The following is a 23,203-nucleotide window of genomic DNA, read 5'->3' on the forward strand; positions in this document are numbered from 1 at the left end:
CAAGGTCATTGAGTGATGCTATGGTAGGCTCTCTCTCTCTCTCTCTCTCTCTCTCTCTCTCTCTCTCTCTCTCTCTCTCTCTCTCTCTCTGTAAATTGTGTCACGTTTGCATTTATTTTGTCTTCCTGTTTCGTTTGTTTTGCAAAATTGCGTTATCCTTTACCAGTGTGTGTGTGTGTGTGTCTGTGTGTGCGTGCGTGCGTGTGTGTGCGTGTGTGTGTGTGTTAATCCGATCACTCCTTCATGCTTGGTCTACATTCTACTTTCAAACACGTCACTCGTCCTTAATCCTTACTTCCTTCCTGTCTTTCTCTTCCCTCCATCCTCCCTCCCTATTCCCTTTGCCTTTCCCACTAATACCACCACCTTTTCCTCTCTTCTACTACCTTCACACACATTTTAACTCGTCTACCTTCCTGCCTCACCCTCTTCCTCACAGTTCGTCTCCTCCTGCACTTGTTTGCATTTACGTAGCGTCTGAAGTGTCTAGCAAACATCTCGACGCAGGAAGCCTTACTGTGGAACTGCCGTGACACAGGATTACACCCACCATCCCTCTCCCCCTCCAGCTCACTCTCTCACGTCTTGCTGGTTTGTTCCCTCATTCACAGGCCCTCTCTCTCTCTCTCTCTCTCTCTCTCTCTCTCTCTCTCTCTCTCTCTCTCTGCTCTCTCTCTCTCTCTCTCTCTCTCTCTCTCTCTCTCCCATCCAAATATGCACAAAGCAAGCCTCTTTTTTTATTCAATCTCTGCCACACCTTAGAGTTACGCGTGCACATGCGCGCACACACACACACACACACACACACACACACACACACACACACACACACACACACACACACACACACACACACACACTTGTCTCTCTCTCTCTCTCTCTCTCTCTCTCTCTCTCTCTCTCTCTCTCTCTCTCTCTCTCTCTCTCTCTCTCTCTCTCTCTCTCTCACACACACACACAAAAAAAAAATATATATATATATATATATATATATATATATATATATATATATATATATATATATATATATAAATAATACCACCACAAAATGTAGAAGCAATGTGGGTCATAATGTATGGATAAAGTAGTAGTAGTAGTAGTAGTAGTAGTAGTAGTAGTAGTAGTAGTAGTAGTAGTAGTAGTAGTAGTAGTAGTAGTAGTAGTAGTAGTAGTAGACACATTGATCGGTAAAGCATGCATAAATTCGTATCCCTCGGAGGAAGGAAAGAAACAAAGCGTCGTGTGAATGTTGAAGGAAGGAATGTCACGTTAATTAAAACTGCGACAGGTAAACTTTAAACAGGTGAGCTTTTTTTTTGTAGTGTGTGCGTGTGTGTCACCTTGACGCTTTTAATTATTATTGTTTTCTTTTGTAATACTTATGATTCAGAGAGAGAGAGAGAGAGGGAGAGAGACCTTGTGTGTGGTAATGTTCGATCTTGTTTGATTTTCAGATTCACATTATTTTGATATTTTTACCTTGAGCGTTTAAATGCTTTACTGTTATATTCTTATTGAGGGGGCGGCGGCGGCGGCGGTGATGGAAATAGTAGTAGTAGTAGGAGGAGGAGGAGGAAGAGGAAGAGGAAGAGGAAGAGGAAGAGGAGGAGAAGTAGGAGGAGGGATGATGATGATATAAGTAGCTGCTGTAAAAGTAGTAGTAGTAGTAGTAGTAGTAGTAGAAAGTAAAAAGATAGAACACTACTCTGATAATTGCTTTGATATAATTACTACTACTACTACTACTACTAATAATAATAATAATAATAATAATGATAATAATAAACTACATAAAAAAACACATCACATGTAACTTAACCTTGTGTTTCTCCCACAGAGGGGTGCTCCTCCCGCTCCACGCCCAAGCCTCGGCCGCCCTCACCCACCATGCGGCCCAACATAACATTCCAAACCTTCGCCTGCCCGCCCGCCTACGCCGCCTGGTACTGCCTCAACGGCGCCACCTGCTTCACCGTCAAGATTGGGGAGTCCATCCTCTACAATTGCGAGTGAGTACATCGTGTGTGTGTGTGTGTGTGTGTGTGTGTGTGTGTGTGTGTGTGTGTAAACGAGTGTGAGTGTGCGTGCGTCATGCAAAGATTGGTATGAATTTTTGTGCAATTTTTTATTTATTCTTTTGCTTCGTCCTTCTCCGTGTTTTCTCCTCCTCCTCCTCCTCCTCCTCCTCCTCCTCCTCCTCCTCCTCCTCCTCCTCCTCCTCCTCCTCCTCCTCCTCCTCCTCCTCCTCCTCCTCCTCCTCCTCCTAGTTACCAGTAGTTACATGCAACACAGGCAAACAGCGACCTTCCCTTCGAGTACCACCACCACCACCACCAACACACACACACACACACACACACACACACACACACACACACACACGATGTATAAGTCAGGGAAGGTTGAGTGTGGGAATTTCAGCTTTACTTACTTTCTTGCTCCTTAAAAAAAATGAGATCAATGGGAGAGAGTAAGTGGAGGTCGTGCCTGTACATGGCTAGGCACAGGGAGGCAGTGTGAGCGGAGGTGTGCAATGGTGTGTGAGTGGGCTATTTCACAGGCTACCTACGTCTCTCCCACTCTTTCCATCTCTTTATGTCTTATTCAGAAACGCCTTACGTTCTCACCGCGACTGTTTTCAAAAAGTCACAAGGATGATTAACCGTGTTCTCAAGACTCTTTCTCCTCTTAACCCCTTCAGTACCGTGACGCGTTTCCATATTCATTCTGGTTACTATTTGGTGAATTTTTACAGCTTCAGAAACATGTTGGGATTAGAATGGTAAAATCTCTGGCCATTAATCTTCTGACCTCCATAGACCCTTCCTAATATCAGTGAAATCATCTAATCACACCCAAAAATCAAGGTGAAAATGCTTCTCAGTATTGAAATGGTTAATTATAAAGAAATCTTGTCAGTCTGTTACTAGAATCATAGAAAAACATTCCAAAAAACCCGTATAGCAGTCGTGGTGATGATGGTGCTGCGATGGTGATGGTGATGCCTTCGAGTAGCAGTAATGGTGATTACTTGAAGTAACAGCGATGGTGGCCGTGGGGTTTTTTCGTGTACTGATTGCTGTGAAGTGAAAGTCGGCTCGCGTGCATGGAAACCTCACTTACAGGAGGTAGAAAAACACACACGCTTCCCTCCTTAGCGGACCGAGAGAGAGGGAGCAGCGCCGCCACCAGAGCCCTGCCAACACCATACCTCGCCACGAACACCCAAAGTAGTTAATGAATTTCTCCTTATTAGTAGTAACACATTCAGTAGCTCTCGATACTATACAGGGATGTGGGGCCTCCTCCTCCTCCTCCTCCTCCTCCTCCTCCTGAATCACTGTTTCCCACGCCACAGCCACATCTGGGTCACTTTTGAGGCCACACCACCCTTCACCATCTCCACCATCACCGCAACAGTTGTCCAGACCCTTACTAACTACTACTACTACTACTACTACTACTACTACTACTACTACTACTACTACTACTACTACTACTACTACTACTACTATCTTTACCGTCGTCTCGTGCTTGTAGTGGTAGTAGTAGTAGTAGTAGTAGTAGTAGTAGTAGTAATAGTTAGTGATATTAGTAATGATGGTAACGACATTAGTATTTATGATAGTAGTAGTTGTAATAGTTGTAATGGTAATGTTAGTCGTGGTGGTGGTGGTGGTGGTGGTGGTGGTGGTAATCCGTCCCTTCCTGGCCTTCAATGGCTGGATCGTTCTCGCCTCGTCTCCTCTGTCACATCACATCATCTCCTGGCGCCCTCATCTCTCTCTCTCTCTCTCTCTCTCTCTCTCTCTCTCTCTCTCTCTCTCTTTTCCTGGAGTTATCACGGACGGCAAATGTCATGTTTCCGTGAGTAAATTGGAACGGAAGAGAGAGAGAGAGAGAGAGAGAGAGGCAAGCAGACGGACACACAAAGATATAAATAGAAACACAGAAGATCTAGAAATATGAACGCTGATCTCCTCCTCCTCCTCCTCCTCCTCCTCCTCCTCCTCCTCCTCCTCCTCCTCCTCCTCCTCCTCCTCCTCCTCCTCCTCCTCCTCCTCCTCCTCCTCCTTCTCCTCCTCCTCCGTGCACCCTCGTAACTAACACCCGCCGCCCTTCCATTGAATTACGCGCACCATCGACCACCTGAAGTGCTTTTTGTAATTTTTTATTAGTTTTCCCTTGAGAGAGAGAGAGAGAGAGAGAGAGAGAGAGAGAGAGAGAGTACACCATTGCCTCCTGTAAGTGTATCCCCGCCCTGGAGTGTTTGGGAGTGAGTCTGAGTGGAATGGAATACCTATCGATGTTTATTGATTGTTGCTTCTCCCTCCCCTTCAGCGGCGCCCTGTGACCACCTCCCCTTCCTCCTCCTCCTCCTCCTCCTCCTCCTCCTCCTCCTCCTCCTCCTCCTCCTCCTCCTCCTCCATGGTCGGGGCGTGCCTTACCTGGTGATGTACGGGCGTTGGGGGGGCGGGGAAGTCTTTTTTATGAGAACTCAAGGTGAAGGTTTGAATTGCTGCACTGCCCCCGCCCTCTCCCTTCTTTCCTTCCCTTCTCTTCCCTTCACTTCTATTTCTCTTCCCTTCCTTCGTTTTACTTCCCGTTTATTCCCTCTCTTCCCTTCTCTTCTTATCTCTCTCCGTTTCCCATTTTTTTGTTATTCTATTCTCTCTTCCCTTCTCTTCTCCCTTCCCGTCCCTTCTCTTCTTGTTTATTTCTCCATAATTTAATTTTCCTTCCCTCCTCCCTGAATTCCCGTCTTTTTTTCTCTCTCTCTTTTTATTCTTTACGTTGCGTGCCCTGCCTTCCATTAGCATATTTTCTTTTCTTTCCTCTCTTCTTTTCCTCACCTAAGTCATTGCTCTCTCTCTCTCTCTCTCTCTCTCTCTCTCTCTCTCTCTCTCTCTCTCTCTCTCTCTCTCTCTCTCTCTCTCTCTCTCTCTCTCTCTCTCTCTCTCTCTCTCTCTCTCTCTCGTTTTACTTTTATTTTTTTTTAACTCCTTCACCCGCCTCACCTTTCTCCTCCAATTCCCATCTTCTCTTCCTCTTCTCCTCGTGTATTTATGTTTTTCTACTTCAATTTATTGTTTCCTTTTCCCTGTCGTGTCTCCTTTACCTAACCACGCTTCCCCTTTCCTCCAGCTCTCTCCCCTCTCTCCTCTCCTCCCGTGGTGCCGCCCCGCCCTTCCACAACCTACTCAGCCTTCCTCAGTGTGTCCTCCTCCTCCTCCTCTCCCACAAGCTCAAGCGACCTTCCCACGCCTCCCTCCCCTCTCACTCTCACTATCCTCCGTCTCTCCTCTCCCTTCGTGCCTGCCTCTCCTTCCCTCCTCTCCTTCATTAACTGAACTCCCTCCTCAAAACCCCAACAGTTCTTATTTAGCCCATGATTTGCCTTCCCTTTCTCTGCCCGTCTCACTTACACTCACATACACACACACACACACACACACACACACACACACACACACACACACACACACACACACACACACACACACACACACACACACACACACACACACACACACACACACACACACACACACACTCATTCTTTCACAGCATACCCCACGCCCATTCGCTGTCTCTCTGCCTATCTCCGGCATAACCCCACACCCTTCCCTTGTCTGAACGCAAGCCTACTCACGCCCTGGACAGCCTACACGCGGCCCTCCTCCCGATTTCCCAAACAGACCCACGGCGCGCCACGTCCCTCCGCCCAGCGCCCCGCCCCTCCACGCCACTGCGGGCGAGGTGTCGGGTTACCTGCTGGAGTGGGAGCGATAGCACAGGTCGAGGGTGGTGATCCTGCATATGTCGCCACGTGATAGCACATGTAGGCAGGATGTTAGGGCCTTGAGCGGTAGGAAGGGAGGAGGAACAGGAGGGAAGGGGAGGGACGGAGTATAGGCTTACACTCATTGAGAAGAAGGTAACGGCGGGAGGAAAGAGGGAGGGGTGGAGGCGGAGAGGGCTATACAAGAATAGTTACAAAAGAGGGATTTGGTTGCGGCAGGAATAAATGTTTTAAGGTGGAAGGGACCACTGGCTGACGTTAAGTCTGCGGGCCATATTCTGAAACACCTGCGCTGCACCTCCTCAACTATCCAGAGCCTCTAGTTGAAAAATAAATAAAGTAAAATAAACAAACAAATAGATAAATAAATACTCTGGTTTTTAAGTGTTTAAGTTTCTAGTGACAGATTAACAAGATTTTTTTTTTTTTTTTTTTACATTACTAATAGGAGAAACACTTTTTTAGAAACAGGGTAATCATCTTTGTGGCTTTTGAGAATAGTCGTAGTGAGAGAGTTAAGCGTTTCTGAATGCAAGTTGTGGGCGAGGCATGAAGGCCGGGAGGAGGCGGTGGTGGAGGACGCGCCGCCTTCCTGCCGCTTTCACACCACTCCGCCTCGTCAGTAGTCAGTCTCCTTCGTGTGCTGCCAGGGTTCGCGGGTATTCAGGGCACTCAAACGGCTGTCCTTTGTGTTTCCCCGCGGCCGGAGTGTTGTGTGATGTAGAGACCTGGGCTGATGCTGGTCTGGCTCTATGTTGTTCATCATTAGCAGTTTCTTTTTCTTATTTTTCTTCAAGGTTTTGTCTTCTTCATCTGAAAATAAAGTCAGTCGTCTATTTGTTCTTTCACTCTAAAACTTGAAACATTTGTGATATTTTTTTTCGTTTATTCGCAAAACTATTGTACTTTCTATTTGCTTTAAATTATTCATCTTCTTTTGCATTTATTTATCCTCCTCCTCCTCCTCCTCCTCCTCCTCCTCCTCCTCCTCATCATCATCATCATCATCATCATCATCATCATCATCATCATCATCATCATCATCATCATCATCATCATTACCATCATCATCATTATCATTATTATTTTCATCATCATACTCTTTACTTCCTTTGCAACACAATCTTCTCCTCAGTCTTAACTCATCTCTGTCTACTATTCATGTATTGTCAGTCAATCCTACCTGTGTTCTCATTCCTCCATTTGGTTCACTGCCTTGCCATCCTTTCCCATCCCAAGCTGAGTGCAAACAGGCAAGATCTGTCGCACACTTCACACACTTCATCCAAGCACACACGAGAACACCAGGCGTCATTCACTCGTCTATTTCCCAGCTATTATTCACCCGTCTATTTCCCGCTATCATTCACCAGTCTATTTCCTAGCTATTAATCACCCGTCTATTTCCCAGCTATCATTTACCCGTCTATATCCCAGCTTTTATTCACTAGTCTATTCCCCAGCTATCATTCACCCGTCTATTTCCCAGCTATCATTCACCCGTCTATTTCCCAGCTATCATTCACCCGTCTATTTCCCAGCTATCATTCACCAGTCTATTTCCCAGCTATTATTCACCATTCCAAATACAAACAGGCAGGTCTTTCAGTTCTTTCATTCCAAATACACATTTCCTTCACATTTTTACGAGCAGAGCCGTGTCCTTTTCCAGCAGTTTTTGGCCGCGCGTACCTAACAGAATTTGGGGCTTAGCGTGTGAAGGGAACAACGAAGGAGAGCAGCAGGTCACAGTGCTGATGGGCCGTGCATAAGACGCTTACCCAATAGGCCTGTCTTGGGCTGAGAGGGGGAGGCTGGGAGGAATCGGCTGGGGGACTATAGGAGGTACGGAGAGGGATCAGTGAAGAGAGGACAGGAGAGGGATTAAAACAGGCAGGGTGGAGGAATGGGGATAACAGGCAGGGTCGCGACGTGTTCAGGGCAGAGGCTAGGGGTGTTAGTGCCCTGCCCCCTGCTCTGCACCGCCCCCCTCTGCCCCCTAAAAGCTATTCACGCACAACCACAAGAATTGATCGCTTTCAAACTGACCCAGAGAAGAAAGTATTGTACAGTTCCTCCTCCTCCTCCTCCTCCTCCTCCTCCTCCTCCTCCTCCTCCTCCTCCTCTTCCTCCTCCTCCTCCAATGATTGAGGTTCAGTTTATTTTTTTCTCTCTTTATTCTTTTCTGTTATATATTTTCTGTTCTTCATTCTTTTACCTTCTCTCCTTTCCATTGCTTTCCTTTCCTCAACTCTCGCGTGTGTGTGTGTGTGTGTGTGTGTGTGTGTGTGTGTGTGTGTGTGTGTGTGTGTGTGTGTGTGTGTGTGTGTGTGTGTGTGTGTACGCGACCACGACCGCTTAGGCCTCTCGTCAAGGTCCTGTCACCACAAGCAGGGATTAGACACACACACACACACACACACACACACACACACACACACACACACACACACACACACACACATTTCTTCCTTTATTTTTTTTTGTAGTAGTAGCAGCAGCAGCAGCAGCAGTAGTATAGTAGTAGTAGTAGTAGTAGTAGTAGTAGTAGTAGTAGTAGAAGTAAAAATCTCATGTTAGCTGGCATTGACCTGAGCAGTGGAGCAAAGAAGGTGGGAGATGGACAAGGGGGAGGAGAAGGAGGAAATCAAGGCCACCCACTCCACACTCCTAACCGTACCTTATAACAGCTGCCGGCGGTACGCAAACTCTACTATATCCCTCCCTCTCTCCCTCTCCCTCCTTGCCTCTCACTGTTCCTTCGCGTTACTGAGCCTGGGTCAAGGAACAGCCTGACTCAGGCAGGATCAGAGAGAGAGAGAGAGAGAGAGAGAGAGAGAGAGAAGGCAGAACGAAGGAAGAAAGTGTATACTACCTCTACCAACTTCCGCTCATCCTGCACCTCCAGCATTACCACCTGCTCTCTCTCTCTCTCTCTCTCTCTCTCTCTCTCTCTCTCTCTCTCTCTCTCTCTCTCTCTCTCTCTCCCTGTGGGCGTGGACGTGGGCGTGTGCAGCACCATCAGAGTTTGGATCAGAGAGGGAAGTCTGGGCGCCCACTTCTCTTCTCTTTTCTCTGTCTCTTTCCTCTCCTCTCATCTGTTTGTGTAGGTAGGAGGAAGTTCGTTTATACTCTCTCTCTCTCTCTCTCTCTCTCTCTCTCTCTCTCTCTCTCTCTCTCTCTCTCTCTCTCTCTCTCTCTCTCTCTCTCTCTCTCTCTCTCTCTCTCTCTCATTTTTACCCTCGTGGATTGTGGCGTGGGTGCTTGCGTGCTGTGTAGGGTCCTCCTGTCGGTGCTGGGAGAGTGAGGGCGGGCCAGACAATAGCCACTGGAGGGTTGCAACATCTCCCAATATTTCCAAAGTCATGAATGGATTGGAGTGGCTTGCGTCCGTGTCCCAAACCGTCGCCTGGCCTTGGATTCGATCTCGTCTCCTCTCTTGTGTTTGTATTTTGTATTTTCGTTGTTTATTGCTGGTTTTGTTATTTTATTCGTTAAGTGTATTGCATTATTGAGTATGTGTGTTTGTGTTTGTTTTTTATTTACCATTGGTGTGGGAATAATAATTTATTTTACTATATGTTTGTCGTCATGGCTTTTTTCTTTTTCTACGTATGCTTAAAATACCAGACGTGACACTACGGAAGCGCGTGAACGGACGGAGCAGAGGGTGGATGGGAATAAGGAAAGCAGAAAAAGAGGAGAGGAAACAAAAAGAAAGAAGGAAAATATTGAAATGTCATATCATCGAGATAGAAGTGTGTCACTGGTGTTTGTATGTGTGTGTGTGTGTGTGTGTGTGTGTGTGTGTGTGTGTGTGTGTGTGTGTGTGTGTGTGTGTGTGTTGTTTGTGTGTGTGTGTGCTTGCGTGCGTGCGTGCGTGCGTGCGTGCTTTCGGAATTTGTACAGAAACAGGCACACGCCCTTAGCAAGTTCCATTGAGAGCTGGACCTCACCAGTGAATGAAAACACACACACACACACACACACACACACACACACACACACACACACACACACACACACACACACACTGGCATTTCCTTCCTCTGGTTAGCGCCCCGCCTGGTTTGGTTAATATGGAGGCTGGTAATGTGTGATCCCCTCCCCTGCCCTTCCTTCCCAGCCATTCCTCTACCCTCTACCTCGCCAGCTGACTAGGAGGGATTGGGGGAGCTGGAGGCCACGGCGAGGGGGAAGTGAGGATAATGATGTGTTGGGGAAATGGTGGAGAGAGAGAGAGAGAGAGAGAGAGAGAGCAGTGGTGTGGGTGTGGAGAGGTGGTAGCTTGTTGAGGAAGTGAGGGATGGAGGGAGGAGTGATGTATGGTGGCGACTGTGAGGAAGCAGTGTGGTGTAGCTTGGGGTGGAGGGGGTGGGATGGGATGACGAGTGAGGATCAGTACCCAGGCGTCATCGAAATTCCCAACACAAGTGTGTTCCTTACAAGGGGAACAGTTGGCCCGCACCGCTGACTGGACCCAGCGCTTCTGCAAGATGGACTGTGAGATGCTGAAGACATCGTACTGCTTGTAAAGCGTGTATGTGGTTACCTGCATGGCTAGATTGTTGTGGTGCTGCTCGTCCTCATTCCGTGATGTCACGCCCCATCGTAGCCTGATGTGTGATGATCCATCCCCTTTAGAGTTGTGTTGATATTGTTCGCTCCTGAATAAACTGTATAGCCCATATTGTATTTCCTCGCGCTATATTATAGCTTCGTCACACTGATTAGTGAGGTGGAGTCACAGCGGTGTGTAGTGAGGGGCATCTCCCGAGTACCGGGCTGTTAGTGATGGAAGGAAGGGAGGGCCTTGTTCTCCTAGTCTTATTTCGGCGAGCAGCAGCAGCAGCAGTTGTAGTCAAGAGCAGCAAGGGAAGAGACAGGCGAGGCTGCTGCAGCTGCACGCTGGCAGGCGGCGACAGAGTTGCGGTGGGTTGGGTCGACAAACTTCACGGGTGAGATGTTCCCAGCGACACGGCGGCCAGAGGGTGAGGGCTGCTGCCAGTCACCGCGCCTTTCCCTTCCTTCCTCCCTCCCTGCCTCCCCTCCTACCTCCAATCTCTCCGCCATCCTGCCTCTCTTCCTGCCTTCGTGCTGGAGGAGAAAGCTCTCCGTGATGGCTGTGCTTTCTGGGGGAAATTCAGGGTTACTGCACGTCGTCCGTGGTGGTGGGTTGCGTTGATCCGTGTGGCGCGGCAACTGGGCGGCTCGGCCGTGAATGACGCACAAAGGGAAACGGCGGCATCTTCCTTAGGATCCGACGCTCGCGCTACCCTAGTCCACCCAGGGCGACCTGGTGACAGGGTTGCCAGGTCCGCGGTTTTCCCGCCCAATTGGGCTATTTTTCATTGGAATTGGCGGGAAGAAAATGGTATTCGCGGGTTGGCGGTTTCTTGGGCTGTTTTTATTGTAGTACGCGGTATTTTGGGCTTTTTATATTGGAAAAATTATTTTATATCGTTTTTTCACAAGCTCAGGCACAGCGCCACGCCAGGTGTGTTGTCAGGTGACGATACCTGACGCGCCTGGCCATCTGCCTGGGTGTGACCTCTTTCCCCTCTCCCCAGGGGGATTATCAGTATTTATCATGAGGGCACGACCTCGTTAACACCGTCGCATGACCTATCCCCGTGACCTGGACACTGATGAAGCCAGCAGTCTCTCTTCAACCACCACACAGTCACAACCAGCACCTTGGCTATCAGAAACAGTTTACTCTCTGTCGTGCAGTGAAAATGGGCAAGTGGGCTAAGTACAGCAAGAAATACAAGAAAGAATGGGAAAAAGAAGATGGTCTCAGAGAATGGATTTCTGGTGTGCCTGGTGATGACTCTGTTGCAGCGTGCAAGTTCTGCAAAACAACAGTTAGAGCCCATCACAGTGACCTTGTCAGTCATAGCTCAACTGAAAAGCACAGAAAAAATGCAGCCCCATTTTCAAACATGAGAATTTGTGAACTGATATTAGCAGCTCACATTGCTTGCCATTCAAGCATTAACACTATTGATCACCTGGCTGAAGTTGTGGGAAAAATTTCAAATAAGGAAATCTCACTACATAGAACGAAGTGCACAGCACTTATAAACAAAGTACTGGGACCCTCTATGCTGAAGGAACTATGCAGTGATATCGGTGATAATGATTACTCATTGATAATTGATGAAAGCACAGACATCACCACAAAAAAGAAACTGTGTGTTGTTGTTCGCTATCCCAGCTACTCAAAGAAGAGAATTATCACTTCGTTCTTGGGTTTGGTGGAATTGGAAAGGGGCACAGCTGAGGTGGTCACAACATCTTTACTTGACTTCATAGAAAATCATGCCAAACTGAACGTCAAAAAATGCAATGGTTTGGCAACTGATGGATGCAACACTATGTGCGGGACACACAACTCTGTTATGTCAAGATTTCGTGCATTAAACCCACACGTGACACACATCAAATGCATATGTCATTCATTGCATTTATGTACGTCATATGCAATGCGAAAGTTGCCCTCTCACCTTGAATTCATGGTGTCACAGACATATAGATATTTTTCACACAGCACGCTTCGTCAACAAAAGTATGCAGAACTCTATTCTACAATCAACGTGGGAGAACAACCACTGAAGTTGCTGAAGTTGTCAGGGACGCGATGGCTGGCTATTGCACCATGTATAACAAGGATTCTGGAGCAGTATGATGAGCTGAAACTCCATTTTGAGGTAAGTTAATTATCGTTCATGTAACCCACTTGAATTACTTGTATATACGCATTTGCCCATCCCCTTAACCTCTGATTGTTTAGTGTGTGTGTGTGTGGAGAGAGAGAGAGAGAGAGAGAGAGAGATATTAACCTTAAGTAGGTATTACATTGTCTAAGATAACATACTTCATAAAGTAGTTATAAAATAATAATAAATAATAATAATAATAATATGTAACTTCTTCCAGATATCCAAAGATGAGGAGGAGAAGAACTACACTGCCGATTTGTTGTACCAGATGTACTCAGATCCTGCCAACAAGTTGTACTTGGCTTTTCTGCAGCCTGTGGTGTCCCAGGTCAACCGGGTTAACAAATTGTTTGAGTCAGACCGGTGCAATGCCAACAGACTCCTGGAAGATTTGATGTCCCTCTACAAGTCCATTCTCCAGCGACTCATGATGCCGCGAACTTTCTGCACGTGGAAAGCTGTGGCAGATTATGATGTAAGTAGCAAATGTGTTTATTTATTCACATCTATTATTATTATTATTATTATTATTATTATTATTATTATATTTATAGGTGAACGACGAACGGAACCATCTGCCGCTGGAAGCTGTGGACTTCGGTGTGAAGTTCTACATCGAACTGGGTCAGAGCAGGTTGGACAGCGGAATTGTTCACACCGTTAAGAAGCACGGGCGTGACTTCCTGATGAAGCTTCTTCAGGAGCTGCAGCAAAGGCTTCCATCAAATATTAACCATCTCCAGAGCTTGGATGCCCTGACCCCAGAAACCGTTCTCGGAGTGAGGAAACCAAGACTGCAGGAGCTGTCTTTCTTACCAAAATATTCGGGGGATATTGGTAAGCTCGACGAGCAGTGGCAAAGACTTGCAACTGTCAGCTGGCCAAAAGATGTGATAAACGACTCCGAAAAGTTTTGGTTAACTGTTCACAGCCACCAGGACGCCTCAGGGGCGGGATTTTAAGGAGGTAGGGCAGTTTGCTCTGTCCATGCTTTCGCTGCCCATTAGCAATGCCTCTGTTGAACGGGTTTTTTCCCAAATGAACTTGATAAAGAATAAACTTAGGAACAGGATGCAACACAAGAGTCTAGAAAACACATTACATGTACGTGCATTCATGAATAGAAACAACATGTGTTGTAGGAGTTCGACCCCACACAGGAAATGCTGTCAATGTTCACAAAGGACATCTATACCAATGTTGATGAGCATGAGTATGTTGAGGTGCCTGATGTATAAATGTACTGAAAATAAACATATAGCATGTATGTTAATATACTCTAGCATGTAAAGTATAATTAGGTAGGCATTAATGTTAATAAAGGTACATAATTTGTCAAATATTTTTTTTCCTGTTATGATATAGCTATACGTCTCAGTCGTCTTGAGCATCATACTACTGATAATTCTAATTTTGGGCTGCTTTTGGGCTGTTTTTTGTGACCGAGGTCGCGGGTTTTGGGCGGGTTTTGGGATGGAATGGCGCGGGATATCAGTCCACGACCTGGCAACTCTGTGGACACTGATGAAGCCAGCAGTCTCTCTTCAACCACCACACAGTCACAACCAGCACCTTGGCTATCAGAAACAGTTTACTCTCTGTCGTGCAGTGAAAATGGGCAAGTGGGCTAAGTACAGCAAGAAATACAAGAAAGAATGGGAAAAAGAAGATGGTCTCAGAGAATGGATTTCTGGTGTGCCTGGTGATGACTCTGTTGCAGCGTGCAAGTTCTGCAAAACAACAGTTAGAGCCCATCACAGTGACCTTGTCAGTCATAGCTCAACTGAAAAGCACAGAAAAAATGCAGCCCCATTTTCAAACATGAGAACATTATTTCAATCCGGCATTAGAAAAACAAATGCCAATAACAGCATGAAAATTTGCAGCATGAAAATTTGTGAACTGATATTAGCAGCTCACATTGCTTGCCATTCAAGCATTAACACTATTGATCACCTGGCTGAAGTTGTGGGAAAAATTTCAAATAAGGAAATCTCACTACATAGAACGAAGTGCACAGCACTTATAAACAAAGTACTGGGACCCTCTATGCTGAAGGAACTATACAGTGATATCGGTGATAATGATTACTCATTGATAATTGATGAAAGCACAGACATCACCACAAAAAAGAAACTGTGTGTTGTTGTTCGCTATCCCAGCTACTCAAAGAAGAGAATTATCACTTCGTTCTTGGGTTTGGTGGAATTGGAAAGGGGCACAGCTGAGGTGGTCACAACATCTTTACTTGACTTCATAGAAAATCATGCCAAACTGAACGTCAAAAAATGCAATGGTTTGGCAACTGATGGATGCAACACTATGTGCGGGACACACAACTCTGTTATGTCAAGATTTCGTGCATTAAACCCACACGTGACACACATCAAATGCATATGTCATTCATTGCATTTATGTACGTCATATGCAATGCGAAAGTTGCCCTCTCACCTTGAATTCATGGTGTCACAGACATATAGATATTTTTCACACAGCACGCTTCGTCAACAAAAGTATGCAGAACTCTATTCTACAATCAACGTGGAGAACAACCACTGAAGTTGCTGAAGTTGTCAGGGACGCGATGGCTGGCTATTGCACCATGTATAACAAGGATTCTGGAGCAGTATGATGAGCTGAAACTCCATTTTGAGGTAAGTTAATTATCGTTCATGTAACCCACTTGAATTACTTGTATATACGCATTTGCCCATCCCTTAACCTCTGATTGTTTAGTGTGTGTGTGTGTGAGAGAGAGAGAGAGAGAGAGAGAGAGAGAGAGAGAGAGAGAGAGAGAGAGAGATATTAACCTTAAGTAGGTATTACATTGTCTAAGATAACATACTTCATAAAGTAGTTATAAAATAATAATAATAATAATAATAATAATAATAATAATAATATGTAACTTCTTCCAGATATCCAAAGATGAGGAGGAGAAGAACTACACTGCCGATTTGTTGTACCAGATGTACTCAGATCCTGCCAACAAGTTGTACTTGGCTTTTCTGCAGCCTGTGGTGTCCCAGGTCAACCGGGTTAACAAATTGTTTGAGTCAGACCGGTGCAATGCCAACAGACTCCTGGAAGATTTGATGTCCCTCTACAAGTCCATTCTCCAGCGACTCATGATGCCGCGAACTTTCTGCACGTGGAAAGCTGTGGCAGATTATGATGTAAGTAGCAAATGTGTTTATTTATTCACATCTATTATTATTATTATTATTATTATTATTATTATTATATTTATAGGTGAACGACGAACGGAACCATCTGCCGCTGGAAGCTGTGGACTTCGGTGTGAAGTTCTACATCGAACTGGGTCAGAGCAGGTTGGACAGCGGAATTGTTCACACCGTTAAGAAGCACGGGCGTGACTTCCTGATGAAGCTTCTTCAGGAGCTGCAGCAAAGGCTTCCATCAAATATTAACCATCTCCAGAGCTTGGATGCCCTGACCCCAGAAACCGTTCTCGGAGTGAGGAAACCAAGACTGCAGGAGCTGTCTTTCTTACCAAAATATTCGGGGGATATTGGTAAGCTCGACGAGCAGTGGCAAAGACTTGCAACTGTCAGCTGGCCAAAAGATGTGATAAACGACTCCGAAAAGTTTTGGTTAACTGTTCACAGCCACCAGGACGCCTCAGGGAGCGGGATTTTAAGGAGGTAGGGCAGTTTGCTCTGTCCATGCTTTCGCTGCCCATTAGCAATGCCTCTGTTGAACGGGTTTTTTCCCAAATGAACTTGATAAAGAATAAACTTAGGAACAGGATGCAACACAAGAGTCTAGAAAACACATTACATGTACGTGCATTCATGAATAGAAACAACATGTGTTGTAGGGAGTTCGACCCACACAGGAAATGCTGTCAATGTTCACAAAGGACATCTATACCAATGTTGATGAGCATGAGTATGTTGAGGTGCCTGATGTATAAATGTACTGAAAATAAACATATAGCATGTATGTTAATATACTCTAGCATGTAAAGTATAATTAGGTAGGCATTAATGTTAATAAAGGTACATAATTTGTCAAATATTTTTTTTCCTGTTATGATATAGCTATACGTCTCAGTCGTCTTGAGCATCATACTACTGATAATTCTAATTTTGGGCTGCTTTTGGGCTGTTTTTTGTGACCGAGGTCGCGGGTTTTGGGCGGGTTTTGGGATGGAATGGCGCGGGATATCAGTCCACGACCTGGCAACTCTGCCTGGTGACGCCGTGACTACTTCCCGGGCGCTGGAGGCTGGTGGTGGTGGGAAATTGTGAGCCAGGCGGTGGGGAGAAAACCACGGGGAGGGAGGGTTGTGGTCAGCGATTGGAAGAACAAACCATTGCCAACACACACACACACACACACACACACACACACACACACACACACACACACACACACACACACACACACACACACACACACACACACACACACACACACACACACACACACACACACACACACACACACACACACACACACACACACACACACACACACACACACACACACACACACACACACACACACACACACACACACACACACACACACACACACACACACACACACACACACACACACACACACACACACACACACACACACACCACACACACACACACACACACACACACACACACACACACACACACACACACACACATGCCTATTGAATATACTAATTAGAATAATTTATTAACCACACATTACAGTATTTATTGACAAAATAAGGTAATTAAAAAAAAAAAAAAATAGGATATCAAACTCACATAACTGCAGTTCTACATTGTCATTCCGTAAGCTATTAAGCACAATGTGGCTGACATGCAAACCAAACTCCTACACTTGTAACATGTTCAGAATTATAGAAAAATAAATAAGATAGAATTACTTCACACACACACACACACACACACACACACACACACACACACACACACACACACACACACACACACACACACACACACACACACACAAAGCGAGGGATGCCTAGGCTTTCTTGTTTGCTTTGATGTGTGTGGTGCAGGAAGTCATACTACTTGGAAAACTTTCATATAATATGTGGCTGATGAGAATGGATGAAGTGTGTAAACATAACTACTTGTGAGAGTAAGTCGGTTCCTTGAAGCATAGACTCTTACCACTAACTCTCTCCCTGGCCATCACAGGTGTGCTGACGGTTACATGGGCCAGCGGTGTGAATTCAAGGACCTGGACGGGTCATACCTCCACACACGGGAGAAGGTGCTGCTGGAGACTGCTTCCATTGCTGGGGGTGCCACTGTGGCCTGTGTGCTGGTGTTTGTGGTGCTCTTTGCTGTGTATGTCTTCATGCAGAAGGACAAGGACAAGCGCTGCAGGTGAGGAAGGCTAAAGGTTGAAGCTTAGTCCTGTCAGTTTTCTTCCAATGAAACACTGTGAATACTTCAGACAGGAAAGTTGACTCATTCCTGATATGGAAAAGTTATGTGTAGGGTATGTATATTTGTAAATGTTGAAATCATTAAGGAATACACTTACATAGGTGTGGGTAGGAATAAAACCAAATTGGAAAACTGACTTTGAAGAAGATGAATATAAAAGATGGAGTAATCAGAGGAAAACAAATAGATCTGAAATAAATTAAAATATTCATAGAGTATTAAGAATATCTGTTGTGATAGCTTAGTGAATGAGAACTTTTGTTTAGATAATTCACTTACAAGGAAATTTTGGAAAAACTGAGGATGTTTATTCTTGTCATGTTTTGCCGATTTCAAATTATGTGACATGAGCGATTAATCAACACTTCATCTTGCACCAGCTGGGAAAAACGATGAGTGTTTTTATCCTGAAGCCATAGAGTATCAATTATTTTGTCCTTATGCATTATTTTTTCAATTACTTTGTATCCCATGAGCTTCATGAAATACAAAAAGAATTTTTATCAGACATTGCAAATAAATATGCCTTCTGATTTATGCATATAAGATGAGAATGTTTGGTTAATTTATAGGCATGTGGTAGATGAGAATCAGTAAGGTATAAATGACCTGTGTCTTGTCTTTCAGGGACTTGGACAACGGACGAGACAACGACCAGCAGCCATTCTCAGGCTACAAACACCCTCGCCCTGAAATAATACGAACAATTACCAACCCTTATGCCCGCACTTTAGAGGTAAGGGTTCCAGGCCTTCACCTAACAGGAAGGGAGCTTAGATAATTCTCAACCTGTTATCTATGACTTATATTACTTAACCCTCATTTTTTTTGTGGTTGCTTTGTAGAAAACTAAGAAAAATATTGATGTATTTCACCATTTCACTGAGAAATAAGGCAAGTTTATTTTAATTATTTTGTAAAATGTATGTACTTTGACCCTTCACAGGACCTAAGCTATGTAGAAGTGCAGCCTTCAAAGCCTACTACCAGCCCAGGGGATAAGAAAGAGGCCATCATCTCCTCCAGTGTGCCTGTCAGTGACACCTGCAGCCCCAGCAGTGGCCCCTCATAGTGACACAGCTGCCTCACTCCCCATCCCTGCCCTCACACATCTGTTGCTTTGTGAATGTCACATGCATGACCCGGAGGACATTATTTAAGCCTTACTTGCTGCACAGAGTAGTGTGAACTTCTCTTGGTGCTTAATAAGTACTCATCCAACTTAGATGTCTCATTTTGTTAGCTTAGGAGAGATTACTGAGTAGCATGTATGTGGCTGGCTACTCTGGCCAACCAAATTGTAGACACACAAAATTTGTATGTCCTCTCTATGTGAGTGGGTGATAGGCATTTAGCTAAGTGTGCACAGCCTGTGTTGCTGCTGATGGTGAATGTGACACATACTCAGTTATCTCAAGATGCCTGCTGTGCTGTCTTTTAGATTCAGAGTAATATATATATATAATATTTTAGTGTCTACCATATATATGGTCTGCCTTGTGTACATATGGATAGCAGTGTTCTTCAAGGTGCCTGTCTGCACACATGCCCTCCATAAGTAGGCATAAGGGCTGCTTTAGTTATCACAAACATCCACTGTCTCATGTACTAGGCCAGGCCCTGGTTCATCCCGCGATGAAGTAGGTCACCTCGAGTATACTTCTCTTGTGTCACAACCGTCCAGATGGTACTTATGTAATTTAATTTATATGTAGAATCCAAAGATTAACAGCATTCATTTATGTAGCCTTTTATGCTTGTATGTAAAGGTTTAGGTGCACAGTTTATTTTCTTATATGTGTTTCTCATTTTCTTTACATGCTGTGCTTTGATATTGTATCACTGTACATTCCCAGCTTAACAGTTACCCTTATGTAAGGGTCTGGCAGGCCTTTAGCCACCTATTCCAGACAATTCCATTAGGTCCGTTCCAGTGCTGTGGACTTCAGTAGTGGTCGTTGTTTTCAGGACATCTGCAGACTTACACTGAAATAAGGTTTGAGTTTTGCTTTAGAATCAGTGTGACAGTATAGTGTGTTGTTGTGGCCAGAGTGACCATTATATGAAAGAGTTGACTGCACCTACTGTAGTCTCCAATGCCACAGTCAAGTTCTTCAGGATCATTTTAATGATACTTTTCAGGGTGAGCCTTGTCTCCTCTGTTCTCAGTTAGTCCTTTCAGTTCTTTTCTTCTTTTTTCATGATTGTTGTTGATAGAGCAAGAATGCTCTAGACCCAGAGCATTATATAGACTCCCTGACATGGGGCAGTGTAAGTGTGTTTTGTTATTTATCTGTGTTTGTGTTTAGCACTGCCAGCCAGCCAGCCAGCCAGCCAGCCAGCATTATACTATTACTTTGTATTATGGATTTCCAGTTTTAGGGTAGGAAGACAGTGTACATATTGTAAAGAACCCAAACAGAACTGGGGGTGAGGTTGCCAGAGTTGCTGTGTGATGATCTTGATGTTGCTTCATGTTTCCACTTGATTATTGCATTTAGCTCCCCTTCCTCATTTTCCTGAGTAACTCTGGTAACTTTTCCTGGAGGAGCTATATACTGCTTAGTTTGTAACATTTGTATATAAAACTAGCAAATTATTTGCTTACTGCTGTTCAGCTTTTTGTGTAAGATTCCTTGATTTTTTTGTAACTTTTGATTATTCCTGATAGAATATCGATTATTGCAAAACATTATATATTGTAAGGTCAGATTTCCAAGTGAAGGAGTCACTCTGAGCACTGCTACCACATTAATATACCTCGCAAGTTGTTCTGGGTATGAAGATGTTTTTATTATCTTGTAGTTATTTGTCTTTATCACGGATGGACTATTTCACAATAATTGCTTTTGTTGTTCTGTTTCACCACTTGGCACTGTTCTTGCTTATTGGTGCTCACAAGCTGCTGGCATTCATTTTATTGGATGGAAAGTTACAATATTTAGAGGCTGTTTCCCTTCATACTGAGAACAATTTAATTAGTAGCAATGCTCAAGGTGATGACAATTCTTTGGATCAATAGTGTCAAGATTCCCTGGAACTGCATATCAAATTCTTTAGCAGTTAGTTACTGCAGTTGTGAATGGGCATAACACAGCTTGTGAAGGTTCCTATCGTGGTGTAATTGTAATTTTTTAGGGGTATTTCCTAAGGCAACTTGTGCTCAGTATGTCACAAAGGTGGTCTACTTACAAAAGTTGTTCCTCTGAGGAATAGTGTTAGTAGCATTTAGCAACCCACCACGTTTATGTGCTTGTCAGTCAGTGTAAAGCTTCAGTATTTTCTTGCCTCTCCCCTGATCATGAATATACCTGGCTTCCATGTTGACCCCCAGAGGAATACTAGTACTTAGTTGTCACCCTTGTGTGGAGGCGTTGTTGTCGACACTCTGCAGTGTTGTGAGGTGTGTTGTGTCCAAAGAGTCAGTCCCAGTAAGCACCCTTGCATTGTTTGCATCTTTAGAGCCTTTTGTTTGTAGCAAGCTAGATGGAGCAACATGAGAAAAAAAAACTGAGCCACAAAATAGTATTTAACATTCAGTAAATGCAGAATCCACATTGAAGGGATAGGGGCCTTTGGTGTTTCTCTTGCCTCACTACCTCTGATATGCCTTGCTAGTCCACAAAAAGCAGCTTTAACATCATATGCAGATACTCAGTCCTGTACATTGTGCAGGGTTTGCACTTTAGTTGTCACTACACCAGTTTACAGTATTTTCCCCATAGGGCCAGGAAACCATTTAGGAAGCTATAAATGCAAGTTGCATAATTTTAGGTAACCATAAATATTATATTTTCTTGCTTCCCTGTACCTTTACTCTGAGGCTATTTGGTAACTTATATTTGATGTGGATTTTTTAAGAAAAGTGTAAGTTTCCTAGATGTATTAAGTAATTGTACTTTTTTTTAATCCAGATTGTGGATTTTCCAAAAATGTTGAGGTGTACTTCTCAAATACACTGAGTAAGAGTTGTACATCTCCACCTTGACCACTTGTGTAGTGCTGTAGTTCAGACTATTATTCACAGTACCCTAGGTTACTGTCTTTGTGAATGTGAATGATGAAAAATGAAATCTAAATTTATCAGGCTTAGACAAAATTCCTTGTTCTGAAAAGAGGCAAAACAAAGCATCTTGTGAGCATTTCCAAAGATAGAGTGGATGTTGCCTCACATACACACACACATCCTTAAAGGAAGCAAGTAATGTTGATGTGCTTCTATCCACTACCAGTAGACTAAAGTGCACCTCTGGATTCTGTTTCCTCTTGTCTCAGTAAAACCTTAGAGTGCATTAACACGTGTCTGGCTACGGAGAGGCACCAAGCTAGCGGGTTGTATTACTGAATTAGAAAATAATCGGTGAATGTAGATTAATGTGTCATATAAGCAGTCTTGTGTTTTATTATTATTTTTTATGTAAAAACAAGAATCCCTCACATTTTTTGAAGATTAAAAATAATGTTTTGATTCCAGTTGATTGTAGCTTTATTAACAAAAGGGACTTGGAAATGAATGATAGCAGCTGATTGTCTGTACAGGAAAATGAAACAATATTGTTATCTAGTGTATTTTATTTTATCAAGTTACTGTCCATAGATGAAATAAAGAATTTGTTACAGCAGGCATTTGCAGTTTCCTTTTATAAACATGGAAGTGGTAGGCAACATTGGTTAACTTGAAAAGAGATAGTATTAGATTATTACTGACATGTGTGGAAGTGGTAGTTCCTTGCTCTGCACAATGTACTCATTGCAATGCAGTGGTGCTGCCCTCTTAGTGGTTCACCATTGCCAGGGCAGAGAAGAAGAGTTCAATATTACTTGCATATCAAAATTAAACCATAAGGGACAGAGTGAGGAAACCAGATCCTCTCTTCTGCATGCATTTTTTACTTTGTATTGATTGGATAGCAAAGTTGATCAGAGTTCATTTGAATAATATTGGCTTTACTGGTAATACCCTGTAGTGGATTCAGTGAATGGCAAGAAGTAGAACATGACTAGAAATGAAATGTAGATAAAGAAAGATTAGTTCTCCCCAAACCCTGAAGATAAGGTAGTTGACTCTCTGTTCCTGGTTTTGGTACAATCCTACAATGCAAACTTTTTGAGTGGTGAGTACCTTTGTTGCAGGACTGTTGTATGTTTTCCTTTCATGTAGAAGAACTCGATCATCTCTTTTCCTTTCTTTTTGTTTTGTTTTGTTACATGTGAAATGAGATGATATCACAAAAGTCAGAGAC

The 23,203-nt window shown here is 44.2% G+C and overlaps 1 protein-coding gene across 2 annotated transcripts in view; it reads left to right on the forward strand.

Annotated features, from left to right (window-relative positions):
• Positions 1 to 22,584, forward strand: part of LOC123519330 — a 69,674-nt gene extending 47,090 nt beyond the window's left edge. For both annotated transcript variants that reach the window (XM_045280552.1, XM_045280551.1), the window contains exons 3-6: positions 1,838 to 2,009; positions 17,706 to 17,897; positions 18,588 to 18,696; positions 18,907 to 22,584. In XM_045280552.1, coding sequence (XP_045136487.1) covers positions 1,838 to 2,009; positions 17,706 to 17,897; positions 18,588 to 18,696; positions 18,907 to 19,032 — 599 coding nt within the window. In that variant the 3' untranslated portion in view covers positions 19,033 to 22,584. The remainder of the gene's footprint in view (positions 1 to 1,837; positions 2,010 to 17,705; positions 17,898 to 18,587; positions 18,697 to 18,906) is intronic.
• Positions 22,585 to 23,203: the final 619 nt, after the last annotated feature.

This window comes from Portunus trituberculatus, chromosome 45 (assembly GCF_017591435.1).
Source record: "Portunus trituberculatus isolate SZX2019 chromosome 45, ASM1759143v1, whole genome shotgun sequence".
Taxonomy (NCBI): Eukaryota; Metazoa; Arthropoda; class Malacostraca; order Decapoda; family Portunidae; genus Portunus; species Portunus trituberculatus.